Source organism: Mesoplodon mirus (assembly GCF_964341445.2).
Source record: "Mesoplodon mirus genome assembly, chromosome: 19".
In the NCBI taxonomy this organism is placed as follows: Eukaryota; Metazoa; Chordata; class Mammalia; order Artiodactyla; family Ziphiidae; genus Mesoplodon; species Mesoplodon mirus.
Window position 1 is genome coordinate 53,367,120 of NC_138995.1, and position 18,446 is coordinate 53,385,565.

The window sequence follows — 18,446 nt, forward strand, 5'->3', positions numbered from 1 at the left end:
GGAGGTGAACAAATGAACTTAAAATCTGCAAGCCTTTGCCAAAGTCTTGGACAGGGCATTGCTTTTCTGCTGGATGTAGAAGATACACAGCTCCCTATTTCTGGGTGAACCTCGCTGACCTGTGTCCCTTGACAGTGTAATAGTGCCTTCTCTTAGGACTGTTGTGAGAATTTAGGAAGATGAAGAGGTTGGGTGCGCGTGGACACGTGGGCAGGGCTCTGTTCTCGGACGGTTCCTGCCACATCCAACAGGGGGCGCTCAGCGGGCCGTGAGGCAGAGCTCATAGGTCGGAGGGATGTTGCCAAAGCCCGAGACCTTGGGCGTGACATCGATGTCAGCGGGTGGCACCAGCGAGCGTAGGGAGAAGTTCTGAAGGATGGAGGTGAAGTAGAGAAAGATTTCCATGCGGGCCATGGCCTCACCCAGGCAGACGCGCTTTCCTGTGGGCATAGAGGAGGGCGGGAGGGAGGGTCAGAGCTGCACGGGATAATGGGAGCAGGGAGAGTGTTCCGGTCCCACCACCCCTCCGCCTCAGCTGCCTCCTCAGCATCTCTGGGGTCATGATAACACCCACTTTTTAGGGTTATTATAAAGATGCAGTGGGTTTCTATAGTTAGTGCTCTCCTAGGATCTTCTACTTATAGGGGCTCAACACGTGGAAGCTACTCCTTTGAAGGCTCAAATTCCAACAGATTCTAGCATGGAATGAATGGTTCTAAAGGATCCACGAACTTGAAGATTCTTTTCATTTCCAGTTCTTAAAGGTTTATGAAGTGCCTACTAGGTGCCAGACACTGGTGAGGGAAGATAAAACGTCACACTTAAATAGCGCTTGCTCTAAAAAAAGGGTTGATATATGTATACATGCAACTGATTCACTTTGCTGTACAGTAGAAACTAACACAACATTGCAAATCAACTATACTCCAATAAAAATGGGGAAAAATAGTGCTTGCTGTTTGTCAGTCACCCTTCCAATGGTTTGAAGAGATTACTCTCCATTTTACAGACAGGGAGCTGAAGTAACTCATTCATGGCCCCACTGATGGTGTTTGTAAGTGGTGAAGTGGGGTCCTATTACCTAACACTTTACTGATACCAGGTTCAACGTGGCTTACACTTAAAATACAATTGTTCTAAGATATTATGAGTTACCAAGCTAGTTCATTGGGCAGATCTTCCTTGCTGCCTGTTTTGTACTATCTGCAAACTAAGAATCTCTTAACATTTTTAAGTGGTTAAAAAAAAATCAGAGAAAAATAATATTTTGTGATGTGAAAATTAAACAAAATTCAAATTTTATTGTCTATATGTCTATAGTTTTCTTTGGCATCCATCACAGACATGCTTTTTTTTTTTTTTTTTTTTTCTGGCGGTGCTGTGTGGCTTGTGGGATCTTAGTTCCCCAAGAAGGGATCGAACCCGGGCCCCATGCAGTGGAAGCTCAGAGTCCTAACCACTGGACCACCAGGGAATCCCCCAGACATGCTCATTATTTATGAATGTCTGTGGTTGCTTTTGTAGTACAATGGTGGAGCTGAATAATGCAGATTGCACAGTTCACACAGAGACCATATGGCCAGCAAAACCTAAAATATTTTCTATTTGGTCCTTCGAAAAAATATGCTGACCCCTGTTTAGTGCTATTACTTTTCTAATTATCAGAGTCAATGGTTCTAATATTCCATCATTCTGGAATTCTGGAATTCTAGGATTGTATGATTCTATGAAATAGCATTCAACTTCCCATTCAAACCTGAATGTCAAATACAGACCAATGGTTGTGGGATATATCTAGCATGTTTCTGCAGGGGTGGTGGTGGTAGGGACTCAGACCATAGACACCTACCAGAAGAAAAAGGCACAAAGGCTTCATTCTTCTTGAAGCGGCCCTGCTCATCCAGGAAGTGCTGGGGATAGAAGGCATCTGGGTAGCGGAAGTAATTGGGGTCTTTGAGGACTGAGCCAAGCAGAGGAAACACATCGGTGCCCTGGGATGAATATGGGGGCGGTTAGGAGAGATCAGTGTTGGAGTATGAAGTATGGAGCATGGTAGGGAATGCAGAGGAGAGAGGGGCACAGTGGAGGGAGGAGTGACAATGAAGGTACAACTCCACCTTAGGCAGAAGGTAGCCTCGGAAATGAGTGTCCCGGATGACACTATGGGGGACACCCATGGGCACGATATCTGTCAGTCTCTGTATCTCATGGATCACGGCATCTGTGTAGGGCATCTTGGCCTGGTCATCGACACTTGGGATCCGGTGTGGTCCGATCACCTGGTCAATCTCTTCGTGGATCTTGGCTGGAAGTGACCAGAAAACATAGCAGACAATGATGCAGGAGGTGTTTCTAGAGTCCGGGGTTGGGTTGTGGGTTTGTATCTTCAGCACCTGTGGACCCTGAGGGAGCAGGCCATGTGCATTTGGACTGTCTCTTTATTCTTAACACCTGACAAGAATAAGAATCGGTGGGGCTGATAAACACTCATCAGACCAGGAGGCAGGAGTGGAGCCTTGCATGTCAGCTGGGACATCTGATCTTTATCTTGAAAACACTGAGGAACCATGGAAGGCTGATGCTCAGGGCAGTGTCCTGCTCCCAGCTGAGCTGCCAGGCACAGATTTTTGACAGGATGGGAAATAGGTAACAAGGACAGGGTTGAAGCAAATGACAACAATGATGTGACAGTGATTACAAACACTATTGGTGCAGTTACTCCTCTCTGCACTTCCTGGATGAGTGACCTTGGGGCGAATGACTTTACCTTCTGAGCCTCTGTTTCTTCATCTTCAAAATGGACGTGACGGTCTAACAAGCTCGTAGAGTTGTAAATTTTACATAAAATCCAGTATGCAAGTAATTAGGATACTGCCTAGCACATAGACGATGTCCATTAAATAGTTGATGATTTAGATTGTAAAAGACAACTTGGACAATGAAGGAGGGACTAGATGAGTTTGAGTGGAAACAAGTTAGTCTCTCCCATTATCTGTAACAAGAGAAATTTTTTGTTTGTTTTGAACTGCATTAGAAGGGAGAGGGGGCACTTCCCTGGTGGCACAGTGGTTAAGAATCCGTCTGCCAATGCAGGGGACACGGGTTCGAGCCCTGGTCTGGGAAGATCCCACATGCCGTGGAGCAACGAAGCCCGTGCACCACGACTACTGAGCCTGCACTCTACAGTCTGCAAGCCACAACTACTGAGCCCACGTGCCACAACTACTGAAGCTCAGGCGCCTAGAGCCTGTGCTCTGCAACAAGAGAAGCCACCACAGTGAGAAGCCTGCACACCACAAGGAAGGGAAACCCCCGCTTGCCGCAGCTAGAGCAAGCCCATGTGCAGCACCGAAGACCCAACACAACCAAAAGTAAATAAATAAATTAGTTAAAAAAACAAAAAAAAGAAGGGAAAGGGACCAAAACTAGGGATTTTCCTTGGGTGAGTAATGAGTTTCTCATTACTGGAGTTACCCAACCAGACTAGATTGCAATCTACTGGTGATGGATTCTATTTGATTCTGGCACTATAGCTGGCTAAATAGTGGCCATCAAAGTATTACCTCCAGGACTTCCCTGGTGGTCCAGTGGGTAAGACTCCATGCTCCCAATGCAGGGGGCACAGGTTCGATTCCTGGTTGGGGAAGATCCCGCATACCGTGTGGTGTGGCCAAAAAAAAAAAAAAAGATATTACCTCCTAACCCCTGGAACCTATGACTGTTACCTTACATGACCAAGGGCACTTTGCAGATATAATTAAGGATTTTGAGATGGGGAGATTATCCTGAGTAATCCAGGTTGGTCCTACATGCAATCACAAATGTCTATATAAGAAGGAGGCAGAAGGGTCAGAGTCAGAGAAGATGTGACGACGGAAGCAAAGAGAGACTTGAGGGCCCTATGCTGCTGGTTTTGGAGTCGAAGGAAAAATCGTGAGCCCAGGAATGAAAGGAATACAGCTTTAGAAATTGGAAAAAGCAAGGAATCCGATCTACCTTGGCTCGATCCAGTGAAAGCCTATTTAAACTTCTGAACTCCAGAACTGTAAGATAATAGATTTTTGTTGTTTTAAGCTACTAAGTTTCTCATAATTTACTGCATAAACTATTATAGGCACCAAGCAGAAGATTAAATTAAACGGCCTTCCAAGCCAGAGATTCTGAGATTACACATCCTAAGTTTCTAAAGTATGAAGAGTCTAAAGCTGTAGGGTTCGAAGGTTTCAAGATGATGTCTTTTTTCTTGTTGGAAATGAGAGTTACCAGGTAAGCAGCTCAGGTGGATGCTCACCTTCTACCTCAGGATGCTTCAGCAGCAGCAGCAACCCATAGCGTAGCGTAGAGCTCACAGTCTCAGTGCCAGCAAAAAAGAGGTTGAGAGTGGTGAGGACCAAATTCTTGAGGTTGAATTCCGTGTGGGGATTGTTTTTATCCTGAAAATGACAGGGATAATAAATAGAATCACCCTTCTCTGCCTCTATCTTATTTTCTCCCTGTGTATAAGGTAGGGCTTTGTGAAAACACAAAAGATGGGTGAACCAGGTAAGTATCTGGGAGAGGAAACAGCCAGAGCAAAGGTCCTGAGGCAGAAGTGTGCCTGGGGTGGAACCACAAAGTGTGCTGGGTGAGAAAAAACAAAGAGAAGGCCAGCATAGTTGCCGGTATAGTTGAAGTGTAGTGAACAGTGGGGAGAATGAAGGAGAAAAAAGTAGAGATTGCTTTGTCAGAAAGTTGACAGGACATTGCCTTTGAAAGTTCTAGGACATTAGGGTAACATAATTTAAAACTGCCTAGCACAGAGGTTCTACAATAAAAATATATAAATTTCTAAAATTCTAAGTATCCATGATATAGAAGTATTAAGCTTCTAAATTGCTACATATCCAAGACTTTAAACTTTAAACTCAAAAGTTTAGACTTTAAATGTTTAAGCTCCGCCAATTCTAAGACTCTAAAGACTCATTCTACTTTTCTATATTTGTAAGTCTCTGGCATATAGGATTAGAAAGGTGTAAGATTTTAAGTTTCCATGTTCTTAGAATTTTTAGATTCAAAGTTTAAGAGTTTATGCCTTTACAGTTTCTATATCTCATCTATAAATAAAAGTAAACCATGTGAAACAATACTTGCTCTTTTGTCGTCAATATGTTTACTGATGAGTTTAAAGTTGTAGGCGGTAGGGATTGGGGAGATGAGAGGAAAGGATTGGGGGAGGAGGAAGAGGTACCTGGTGCATCTTGATGAGGAAGCAGTCAATGAAGTCTCGAGGGTTTTGGGGGTCAAGGGATGCTTCATTGATCTTGACCCTGGAGGCAATGAAGTCCTTGAGCTCCTCTACCAAGTAGTAGATGCGATTGTGTCTTCCTGGCAAATATTGCATGATTCCAGAATACATGTCATATAACTGTGGGGAATAAGCAAAGGAGATTTGTCAACAATGGGCACCAGAGGCCAGCATGGGCTGAGTCTGGAGTCAAATAGTTGGGCTCAACATCCAGCATTGGGTCTGAGAATTGCCTGCATGAGGCTCTTTGCTTCTTGGAGACCCAGGACATTTTGATATTTGCCTCCCAGGATTGTGGGAGGATTAAGTGAGGTAGAGGCAGGGGCTTAGTTAACTGAGGTTGGGGTGGACAGAGTGGTGGCTGGTGGGCACCTGGGCCCAGGGTGTGCTCATCTCGATGAAACTCTCGTTGATCATCTGCAGCAGCTTCAGGAACTGCTTGTCCTCATATTCAAAGCGGCTTCCAAAGACGACAGAACTGATGATATTGGAGACAGTGCGGCTCAGGAAGAAAGTAGGTTCGATGGGGGCCCCTGGGTGATGGAAGTTGGAGGCCATGCGTAGGAACATGGGATGTGAAATCATTCAGTTGCAGATATGAGTCCTGACTCAACTGCTTAACAGCATTTTTTAGTTACTTCATTTTTGTGTTTTGAGTCTAGACTTCCCAATCTGCAAGTTTATTTAGTAGCCCCTTCATGGGTTCATGAGAATTCAATATAATTATTCATGTGAAATACTTAGCACAGTGCCTGACAAGTAGTAAACACAAGAAATGCTGGTGGAGGGACTTCCCTGGTGGCACAGTGGTTAAGAATCCATCTGCCAATGCAGGGGGCATGGGTTCGAGCCCTGGTCTAGGAAGATCCCACATGCCACGGAGCAACTAAGCCCATGCGCCACAACTACTGAAGCCTGCGCGCCACAACTACTGAAGACTGTGTGCCTAAGAGCCCGTGCCCCGCAACAAGAGAAACAACTGCAATGAGAAGCCTCAGCTCGCCACAACTTAGAGAAAGCCCGCGCGCAGCAATGAAGACCCAATGCAGCCAAAAATAAATAAAATAAATAAATAAATTTATTTTTAAAAACTTGGAAAAAAATGCTGGTGGAGCTTAATCATTATTTTTTTTCTTTTTTTTTTTTTTTTTTTTTTTTTTTTTTTTTTTTTGCAGTACGTGGGCCTCTCACTGTTGTGGCCTCTCCCGTTGCGGAGCACAGGCTCCGGACGCGCAGGCTCAGCAGCCATGGCTCACGGGCCCAGCTGCTCCGCGGCATGTGGGACCTTCCCAGACCGGGGCATGAACTCATGTCCCCTGCATCGGCAGGCGGACTCTCAACCACTGCGCCACCAGGGAAGCCCTTAATCATTATTTTTTGTTATTAGTATTTAATTGTTTGTGCTGGAGAGTCACACATTTGGGAAAGAAGTGGTGGTAAAGGACACATTAAAAAAAAAAAAAGAATGGCTGGATCTGTCTACCTCTACCAATGATTCTATCTGAGGTATTAGGAAAATTCTTCCCTTGGCCTCAGCTGCATCATCTATAAAATAGGATGCCGGTCAGGTCAGTGGGTTTGGGGACAATTTCTCTAAAACAATGCATATATTCACAAAAATGCAGTTTTGCAAATAATTTCTAGGGGTACGTGAACTTTCAAAGTCTTTATGCAGATAATTTAGCATTCATGGAGTTCTAAAAATTTGTTTCACGACAATGTGAATATATGTAACACTACTGAACTGTACACTTAGAAATAGTTAGGCTGGCAAAATTTTACATTACATGGTTTTTACCAAAATTATGTATTTTTGTATGTGTATGTGTGAATATATACCTAGATAGATAGATGATAGATAGATAGATGTAATAAAATTTAATCCTGTCACCAGGAAAGGGCACAAACTCACATATCGCCACAGTCTGCCTGTGATATCAGGAGCTCAAAAACTCCTGGAGATCCACTGATTCAAGTCTCTGGACAAGTGATCCCTAAGGGTCTTTCATGTGAACTTTTTTTTTTTTTTTTTTTTTGCAGTACGCGGGCCTCTCACTGTTGTGGCCTCTCCCGTTGCGGAGCACAGGCTCCGGACGCACAGGCTCAGTGGCCATGGCTCACGGGCCCAGCCGCTCCGCGGCATGTGGGATCTTCCCGGACCGGGGCACGAACCCGTGTACCCTGCATCGGCAGGCAGACACTCAACCACTGCGCTACCAGGGAAGGCCTCATGTGAACTTTTAACATGGACTCTGGCTGGAAATCTCAGTAAATCCTCCATCTTTTTCATCCTCTCTCATTCCAAAGCTTTCTCCCACCAAGGCCCACCTTGTCATGACTGAGCTCTCTATAACCACCCAGTCCCCTTGTAGCCCTCCCCCTTGTGGCCCCCATACCCTTGGTCTTGCGCAATTCCTCTAGTAGGAAGCCGGCCTCCTCCTGGATGCGCTCCTCAATGCTCCTCTTCCCCATCCCGAAGTCCCGAAGAATGGTCAGGGAGAAGCGTCGGAGGATCCTCCATCGTTCTCCATTGGCTAGAGCTACACCTGCCAGAATCTGTGTCAGGCTCCTGCTTCCACTCCTTTTTTTTTTTTTTTGCGGTACGAGGGCCTCTCACTGTTGTGGTCTCTCCCGTTGCGGAGCACAGGCTCCGGATGCGCAGGCTCAGCGGCCATGGCTCACGGACCCAACCGCTCCGCGGCACGTGGGATCCTCCCAGACCGGGGCACTAACCCGTGTCCCCTGCATCGGCAGGCGGACTCTCAACCACTGCGCCACCAGGGAAGCCCCTCCACTCCTTTTTGTGCCCAACTCTGTGCTGGACTGGGAGGGTGCCAGAATATGACAGCTGTAAACTCTGCTCTCGGGGATGCCTCTTCCAACCTCCCAGGCTTAATAGGGAGACTAAAGTTCCCTCCCTACTGGACCTCAAAAACAGTCAAGAACTGAGGTGAAGGAAATCAGGCTAGTAGTGATAGGGGGAGATCAAGGAGAGTTTCGTACAAGATAGAGACCTGAAACTGGATAGATGCATAGGATGGATGGATGCATAGGAATATGGAGGGAGATATAGATAGAATGCCATATAGAGTACACCAGAAAGGGGAGACTACTTCTATTTTCTATGTTCTACTTGGATTCTCTAGACATAAACACATAAGTGTACACAGAAGATCACACCTGTACATCAATATACCTACGCAAAAGGAGTTACCACACAGTAAGCAGTATTTAGAAGTTTCCAGACGTGCATGGATTGGTGAATTAGTATTTGGAAATTTAATGAAATGATTTTGATAGATTAATGAATGGGAGGAAGAGTTTATGGCTGCAATGACTGATGAATGGATGGATGAAAGACTTAGTGGATGGGTGAAGGGTTAATGGATGGGTGGTTTCAGATGTATGGATAAATGGCTGGAAGGATGTATGGATGATTGAAAGATTAATAGGTGGATGAACAATGGAAGGATAAATGAACGGATGGATGGAATGATGGACAGATGGGTAAATGGAAAGTTAATTGATAAATGTATAGATCAATTGGATGGAAAGATATTTGTATAAAAAGTCTAATGAATGGATGGATTGTTTTGGTGGATGTATGGACCAATGGAAAAATGGATGGGTGGAAGGAAAAGTATAGGGATAGACGGATGGATGGAAGTATCAAAAGAATGTTGTGAGGCTGCTTGGAATTGAAGGATGTAGGCAATTAGAGATGGATGTATAGGTAACATTAGAAAGGTATCTATCTAAAGGGTGGATGCACAGACTTATGGGTTGGGTGTGTATATACATAGAGGAAAATAAGAAGTAAGTTTGGCTATGAGGGCTTGAGTGAGTACACAAAGAGTGTCACTAATCCATTAAAAATAAGAACACAAGTAACACAGAAGATATTCTAGAGTCAGATGGTTTGGGTTCAAAATAAAATGGTTCTACCACTTACTGTTATTATCTAACCTCTCTCACCCTCAACTTCCTCATTTGCAAAATTAGTAAGACTTTAATAGCTCCCTCGGAGGAGTCACTGCAATAATTCATTTAGAATACTTATCAAAGAACCTGGGACATAGAAGTACATTACACTTTGTGATTACATTTTGTTTTTATTTTTTTGTTGTTGTTGTTGTTACCTACCGTGACCTTGGAAGTTTCGCTCTATTAAAGCCAATTCTCCACGGCCGCTGAACTCATCTGCTCGGTCTACCAGGGCTTCCTTCACTGCTTCATGTCCACATAAAACAACTACCGGCCGGGGACCCATGTACACAGTGAAGACTGGACCATATTTCTCCCGGAGCTGAGAGTGAAGGAAGACATAAGAGGAGGGAGCTGATTGGAGTACCAAGTAACAACCAACAAGAATTTTAGGAGATGGAGATTTCAAGGAGATAGAAATGTGGGACTAACAGATAAAGGTGAGCTCTGGGCTTGGAAAGACTACTGAGGAAAAGTCTCAGAAGCCTTGGCTTCTATCTTCCTGGGAAAAATCCTCCAACCCTGCCACAAGGCTTGGTTTCTGCATCTATAAAATGATGGACCTGGATGAGATGGAACTCCAAGATCCATGCTTCTGTCTCTGAAGTGCTAAATTTCTAGAATCCTAAGATTTCGTGACACTGAGTCTCAAAGTTCAAAGACCAACAGAGTGCAAGGGTTCTTGTGTTTAAGGATAGAAGGTAAGGTTATTCCAAAGTCCTGAGGTTGTGAGAGTCTTAAGGTTTAACATGCTAGGAGTCTGTGTTTCCAAGAGTTTCAGATTCTGGAATTCCAGACATTTAAGGTTATGTTTCCAAGAGCCTGTGTTTTAGAAGTCAGAAATTTCTACATTATCGGTCTATAGAATTAATTGCTTCCAGCTCTAGGAGAGGAGTAGACAGACTCACCTTCATGAAAGACTGAAAAGTGGCATCAGTACGGACTTGCAACAGGTTCCCCAGGAAAGGTATCGGTGTGGGACCAGGGGGCAGCTTTCCCCCTTTGCTGGTCCGTTTCCAGGCGATGAGGATGAGCAGACAAGACAAGCAGAGTGCCAGAAAGATGGTGAAGGCGCCTCTCAGCTCCATGGTGCCAGGTCGAGGGGTTGTGTCCAGGGTACCAGATCCTGCCTAAATACATTCTGGGAAATCAGCTGTGCAGAAATCTGAACACCCTGGGATTCAAGTTTTCTGGGTGTGGATGCCATCAAGGAAGAGATTGCTTTATCTGGGGTGGGGGTGGGGGCGGCGGCGGTGATTATATAACCTATAATCTCCCGACTGAATAAAGATAGATTGAATTCATCTGGGAAAATCCACTGGGTCCATTCCCCTTTCTTCATATTTCCAGTTCCTCAGTTCTCCCTCAGCTCAGTTTCTAGTTCAACTTGTCTTGGTAGGACGTGGGAAACAGTTGAACATCATTTTTAGGCTATTTCATTAAGGATTGTACAATCTGAGTTCAAATTTAAGTTCCATCTTTTCTTCATTGGGTGAGTCACCTAACCCTCTTGGACCCAGTTTCCCTGTCTGTCAAATAGGGTAACCATACTGTTTTAGAAAGTCTTGATAGAGAACAGAGATGGCTCCTCTCTCTTTGCTAGACCCTAGTTAACCGGTTAAAAAAATAAAAGAGAGAAAGATGAAGATTTAGAATAGCAAAAGCAATAACTTTATTGAAAGGGTTTAATTCAACAAGTTCTACTGTTTTTACTAAAGATATATTAAATAGTAACAATCAAAGGTTACCTGTGTTGGTTTATCAGAACTTTGCTGGTGTGTGTGTGCACATATTCATTTTCAAAGTCTAAGATGTAGGGACCACTTCTGAGTCCCAATCTCTAGAGGGGAAGATCACCTCTAGAGACATGACCTAGTGATTGCTCTCTGTAATAATCTAAATAATGGTTTTCAATTCTTTTTGTACCAAATATTTGTAAATCTTCTTTACTGACCTGAAACAAAATTCCTGGGTATTATATCCTACCTATACATATTATTAAACACAATCCAAAAGCCCTTCTCATGTGTCTTGATTCTCTGGCGTGGAAATTGAATCTGTTAGGAAGCCTGCACGTTTGGAATAAGGTTTGGCTGTTTATGCTGAGGTGTCCTGTGCCCAGAAGTGGTAGGAATTCTGGGAAAACTGAGCGACTCACAAAGCACCACCTTCTCGACCTTGGATATGCTGCTAGAATGTCTTCCATGGGGTAAGAGTCAGCTCTAGCCTGCCTCCTTAGACTCTCCCATCTTCTGCCTCTCCCTTCCATTCTGACCCCCTCCCAACACACACACGTACACTCCTTCAGGATTAGACTCTTAATTATTATCTGTGATGGTGGTGGTTGTGAGTCTTGTCCTCCAATTCAGACAGGCTGGAGAAAGAAAGTATTCTCAGAACAGCCCCTCTCACCATCCCACTCTGTTGTCTTCTTTTCTGGCTTCAGTAGAAGGGAGGATAGCTAGAATTGAAATTTTTTCCAGGGAGGTAAGAAAAGTGGGTCTGGGAGGTCTTTGTGCATAGTCTAAGAAGACTCATTTAGACTTTGTGCAAAGTCTAAGAAGAGGTGTTTTGTGGGATGGTTCCAAGACTGAACTAAACAGCCTCCCCAAGCTGGCATTTTTCTAAGATTCTGTCGTTCTCCAAATCTGTTGTTCTAATGTTTGAGGGTTCCAGAATTCTATAATTTTAAGTTTTCAATGCTCTATGGATTCTTCCAGTTGGCAGTGGGGGATCAGCTTTAGGAAAGTGAGGAGCTGTGGGGAGAGGGGCAGGATGACCTTTCACCTCCGCCTAGATGTTTTCAGTAGGTGCAGGAAGGTACAGCCAGTGCATAACTGTTGTTCTCAGTTCCAAAAAACAAGACAAAAAACCCCCCCAAAACTTGCAGAATCTTAGGAACCAAATTTTAGAGGCTGAGTTTGGCACAGGGGTCATTCTTCTGTTGGAAAGTGAAAAGGATAATGAATGGGGCTTCTGAATTTCTTCCTTTCTGCTATGAAAAATTATCCAAAACATAGAAATTTTTTTTTTTTTTTTTTTTTTTTTTTTTTTTTTTTGGTATGCGGGCCTCTCACTGTTGTGGCCTCTCCCGTTGCGGAGCACAGGCTCCGGACGCGCAGGCCCAGCGGCCACGGCTCACGGGCCCAGCCGCTCCGCGGCATATGGGATCCTCCCAGACCGGGGCACGAACCCGTATCCCCTGCATTGGCAGGCGGACTCTCAACCACTGCGCCACCAGGGAGGCCCAAAAACATAGAAATTTTTAAAAAGCAATTATGGGACTTTTTCATGTCAAGCTAAGCATATTTTCTAACAGGTCCATTTAAAGATAATCTCATTTCAAAATAGGATATCACTTCTTTTACACAATTGATCAATGTCTAAGCATTTTACAATTCTGTAAAACTGTTAGCTCATGATGACTATATTTTTCTATTTGTTAGAGAAGTTGACCTTCCCCCAAATTAAAAAAAAATGCAATAAAACTAGACATTAGCCAGTTTTGTAGTTAACTCAGCATTTCTTTTCCGTTTATTGGCTATAAAAATCCTAGTGTTTCATTAGTCTTTTGGACTAGTTGTCTTTACACCTAGTTCCCTCATTAATGAATTAAATAATCTTGACATATGTACAGCATCTTTTTTGAGAATTACCCTTTTTTATTTTCCTTCTCTTCTTTTTTTCTTCTTTCCTAACTCTCTCCCCTCAACTTTTCCTCTTCCCTCCATCCTCCCTCTCTTTTCTCCTCATCTCTTTCTCTCTATATTCCCTCTCTCTCTCTCTCCCTCATTTCTCTCTTTCAAAGACTCTCCCTTTCATATTGCCCTTCTTTCTTCCCTCATTGTCTCTCTCATCTCCCCCCACCACCACTTTTCTTTTTCCTCTCTCCTCCCTCCTTCTTTATCCTCTCCCTTCTTCCATAGAGATGGAAGAACTTAGTGGTTACACTAAGATAGAGTTATGCCTCTATCAAATAGTGTAACATGTGCACAACTGGAATACCAGAAGAAGAAGAAAGAGATAATGGGACATTGGAAATATTAGAAGAAATAATGGCTGTAATTTTTTTCCATAAGTAGTGACGGAAACCATATCACAGATCCAAGAAGCTCAAAGGACACCAACAGGATAAATACCAAAACACCCACATGTCAGCTTATTATATTCAAACATCAGGAAGCCAAAGGCAAAGAGAAAAATTAGAAGGCAGCCAAAGGAAAATACACATTTACCCATGAAAAACAAAAATAAGTATCATAGTATACTTCTCATCAGAAACCATGCTAGCAAGAAAACAATGGACATCTTTAAGTGACATCTTTAAAGTGTTAAAAGAAAAAAGCTGTCAACCAAGAATTTTATATAAAGCAAAAAAGTTATTAAAAATTAATGAGAAATGGGGCTTCCCTGGTGGCACAGTGGTTGAGAGTCCGTCTGCTGATGCAGGGGACGTGGGTTCGTGCCCCGGTCCGGGAAGATCCCACATGCTGCGGGGCGGCTGGGCCCGTGAGCCATGGCTGCTGAGCCTGCGCGTCCGGAGCCTGTGCTCCGCAGCGGGAAAGGCCACCATAGTGAGAGGCCCGTGTACCGCAAAAAAAAAAAAAAAAAAAAAAAAAAAAATTAATGAGAAATGAAGAGTGGTTGTTTAATGGGTACAGAGTTTTAGTTTGGAATGATGAAAAAGTTCTGGAGCTGGACAGTGGTGATGGTTGCACAACAAAGTGAATGTACTTAATGCCACTAAACTTTACAGTTTAAAATAGTTAAAATGGCAAATTTTATGTTGTGTGTATTGTACTAAAAATTTAAGTGATGGACAAATAAAGACTCTCTTAGACAAAAGAAAATGGGAGGTGACTCGTTGCCAGTGTACTTGACCTATAAGAAATATTAAAAGTGGGATTGACACACACACACTACTATGTATAAAATAGAAAACTAATAAGGACCTACTGTATAGCACAGGGAACTCTACTCAATACTCTGTAATGGGCTATATGGGAGAAGAATCTAAGAAAGAGTGGATATATGTATATGTATAACTGATTCACTTTGCTGTACACCTGAAACTAACACAACATTGTAAATCAACTATGCTCCAATAAAGATTTTAAAAAAAGAAATATTAAAGGAAGTTCTTTAGGCAGAAAGAATATGTTTAAGGTCAAAACTTGGATCTACATAAAGAAATGAAGAGAAGGAGTGGCTAAGATGGTAGAGTAGGAAGACCCTGAGCCCACCTCCTCCCATGGACACACCACACTTACAACTATTTACAAAGCAACTATTGATGAGAAAGACCTGAAGATTAGTAGAAAAGATCTTCTACAACTAAAGGTATAAAAAAGGAACCACAATGAGATACACAGGAAGGGCAGAGACTTGGTATAGTCAGGGCCCACACCCCTGGATGGGTGACACACAATAAGAGGATAATTACAGTTGCAGAGGTTCTCCCCAAGGAGTAAGGGGTCCAAGCCCCACATTAGGCTTCCCAGCCTGGGGGTCTTGCACTGGGAAGATGAGCTCCCAGAACTTTTGGCTTTGAAGGCCAGTGAGCCTTACTTCCTGGAGAGCCAGAGAGCTATAGGAACAGAGACTCCACTCTTCTTTTTTTAATTAATCAATCAATTAATTAATTAATTAATTTTTGGCTGCATTGGGTCTTCCTTGCTGCGCGCCGGCTTTCTCTAGTTGCGGCGAGCGGGGGCTACTCTTCATTGCAGTGTGCGGTCTTCTCATTGCGGTGGCTTCTCTTGTTGTGGAGCATGGGCTCTAGGCTTGTGGGCTTCAGTATTTGTGGCACGCAGGCTCAGTAGTTGTGGCTCACGGGCTTAGTTGCTCTGCGGCACGTGGGATCTTCCCGGACCAGGGCTCGAACCCGTGTCCTCTGCATTGGCAGGTGGATTCTTAACCACTGCGCCACCAGGGAAGTCCCCAGAGACTCCACTCTTAAAGGGCATACAAAACCTCATGCTCTGAGGCCCGGGGCAGAAGCAGTTCTATGAAAGTATAGGTCAGACCCACCTGCTGATCTTGGAGAGTCTCCTGGAGAGGCAGGAGGCAACTGGAGCTCACCTTGGAGACATAGACACTGGGGCAGCCATTCTGAGGGGCTCGTTCTACCTTGAGGACTTTGGTGTTGGCAAATACGATTTTTAAATCCTCTCTTTAGCTTATTAGCCTCAGGATCCAACACTGCCCCCCACCCACCAGACTTTACACACCATTACTGGGACTTCTCAGGCCAAGCAACTAACTGGGTGGGGACACAGTCCCACCCATCAGCAGGCCAGCTGGTGTAGGACCCCCGGAGCCCCCAGCCACTCCAGGACCCAGCCCCACTCATCAGTGCACCAGCAATAGCGCCAGGACCCCTGAGGTCCCACAGCCAGCCATTCGGACCCAGCCCCAACCACCAGCAGACTGACACTAACTCTGAGGCACCCAGGGTCTTGCAGTCAGTGACCCCAAGACCCGGCTCTGCCCATCAGTGGCTGACACTAGCCCCAGGACCCCCTGGGCCTGGCTCCACCTACCAACTGGAGGACAGCAGCCCTAGGACCACAGCAATCCTGCAGCCTGCCCTGTCAGAACCCAGCACACCCACCAGCAGGCTGGCATCAGCCCCAGGACCCCCTGAGCCCTAGCCCTGCCCACCAGTGAGCCAGCATTAGCACCAGGACCCCCTGGAGCTCCACAACCAGCCACCATCTTGTGTCTCAGCCCCAACCACTAGTGGCTGGTCACCTCCACACAAGGCAGGGCCTGGCAACCAACCAGATGGGGCTAGCCACATCTACCAGACCACAGCCCACTACTACCACAGGGCTCATGCAGCACACATAAGGGGCACCCCTAAATCAAACAGTACTGGTGACCAGAGGGGAGTATACTACTGGGTTGCATAGGACATCTCCCACAAAAGACCGCTTCTCCAAGGTCGGGAAACATAACCTACCTACCAACTACGTTGAAATAAAAACAGTGTATTAGGCAAAATGAGGTGACAGGAATATGTTCCAAATGAAGGAACAAGATAAAGCCCCAGAAGAAGAACTAAGTGAAGTGGAGATAAGCAATCTGCCCAATAAAGAGTTCATGGTCAAAGATGGTCATAAAGATGATCATAAAGATGGTCAAAGAACTCAGGAGAAGACTGAATGGACAGAGTGAGAAGTTAGAAATTTTAAACAAAGAGTTAATAGAGAAGAACCAAACAGGGCTGAATAGTACAATAACTGAAATTAAAAATATACTCAAAGGAATCACCAGTCGATTAGGTGATACAGAGGAACAGATCAGCAAGCTGGAAGACAGAGTAGTGGACATCACTGAAGCTGATCAGCAAAAAGAAAAAAGAATTTTAAAAATTGAAGACAGGGCTTCCCTGGTGGCGCAGTGGTTGAGAGTCCGCCTGCCAATGCGGGGGACACGGGTTCTTACCCCGGTCCAGGAAGACCCCACATGCCACGGAGCGGCTGGGCCCGTGAGCCATGGCCGCTGAGCCTGTGCGTCCGGAGCCTGTGCTCCACAACGGGAGAGGCCACAACAGTGAGAGGCCCGTGTACTGCAAAAAAAAAAAATTGAAGATAGTTTAAGAGATCTCTAGGACAACATCAAGCATACTAATATTTGAAATACAGGGGCCCCAGAAGGAGAAGGAAGAGAGAAAGGAACAGAGAACATATTTGAAAACAGAATAACTGAATACTTCCCTAACCCGGGTAAGGAAACGACATCCAGGTCCAGGAAACATGGAGAGTCCTAAACAGGATCAAGACCAAATAAGACCACACCAAGACACATTCTATTAAAATGGCAAAAATTAAAGATAAAGAGAGAATATTAAAACCAGCAAAGGAAAAGCAACAAATTACATAAAAAGGAACACTCATAAGGCTATCAGCTGACTTTTCGGCAGAAACTCTGCAGGCCAGAAGGGAGAGGCATGATATATTTAAAGTGATGAAAGGGAAAAAGCTACAACTGAGACTACTCTACCCAGCAAGGCTTTCATTCAGATTTGATGGAGAGATCAGAAGTTTTACAGACAAGCAAAAGTTAAAAGAGTTCAGCAGCATGAAACCAATTTTACAAGAAATGTTTTTGTTTTTTAGGTTCAGAAATCTTTATTAAAATGAAAAAACAGGGCCTCCCTGGTGGCGCAGTGGTTGAGAGTCCGCCTGCCGATGCAGGGGATACGGGTTCGTGCCCCGGTCTGGGAGGATCCCATATGCCGCGGAGCGGCTGGGCCCGTGAGCCATGGCCGCTGGGCCTGCGCATCCGGAGCCTGTGCTCCGCAACGGGGGAGGCCACAGCAGTGAGGGGCCCGCATACCGCAAAAAAAATAAAAAAAATAAAAAAAAATAAAATAAAATGAAAAAACAACATGGCTATAAAATGACATAGCTAAAATTTAAACTTAGATCTGTATTCTCTGAATCTCAAATTTCTAAACATGCTCCTCCTGAGGGGAAAATATTGAATCTATGTATTACCTGGATGTCCCCTCACACATCAATGATCAGAGACCCCCTTTCTCTTACTACAGCTATTCTCCTTTCAGTATGTTCACATAGTCAGTCCCCATGCCCAGTTTCTCCTGACACAGGAGAATCTCCATCTACTAAACATTCACCCCCTTCTCTCCTCAGTTTTACAGATCTGTTTCACCCATGTATCAACATATACACAGAAACTAAATTATCATGTTCCCACAACATTTCACCACATCTACTAATCACAGAGAACTCCAAATATCTTCCCTTCCCATGGCTACATTTGTCACAGTACATGATTAAGATACTGAACAGGTCTAGTTACAGTGTCACAGATATCCCCATGGCTCTTAAAATTATCTGGCATTCTGTTATGATCACCTCCAACTACCAACAAGCTAGATAATCCGAAGATATGTCAGCTCCCTGCCATAAAATCTGTGAATATTCCTGCATTGCTAATCATTAGTGACTCCTTTCTAAATTGAAAAGTCACCTCTATCCATGGCTTAGTCCAATTATATTCCTTTCTTTCCTGCTTTCTCTCTCGCTCTCTTTTTCTTTTAATCAAAGTATATTGGTTTACAATATTATATTAGTTTTGGGTGTACAATAGTGATTCAACATTTGTATAGATTATACTCCATTTAAAGTTATTTCCAAATAATAGCTAT

At 44.3% G+C, this 18,446-nt stretch overlaps 1 protein-coding gene across 1 annotated transcript; it reads right to left on the reverse strand.

Annotated features, from left to right (window-relative positions):
* Positions 1-258: 258 nt before the first annotated feature.
* Positions 259-10,356, reverse strand: LOC309795253 (cytochrome P450 2G1; the record flags this gene model as incomplete). The annotated part of the gene is made up of 9 exons (XM_082607450.1): positions 259-440; positions 1,850-1,991; positions 2,118-2,305; positions 4,292-4,433; positions 5,228-5,404; positions 5,657-5,817; positions 7,681-7,830; positions 9,428-9,590; positions 10,177-10,356. 9 exons carry the CDS (start codon positions 10,354-10,356, stop codon positions 259-261), a joined length of 1,485 nt encoding a protein of 494 aa, XP_082463576.1.
* Positions 10,357-18,446: the final 8,090 nt, after the last annotated feature.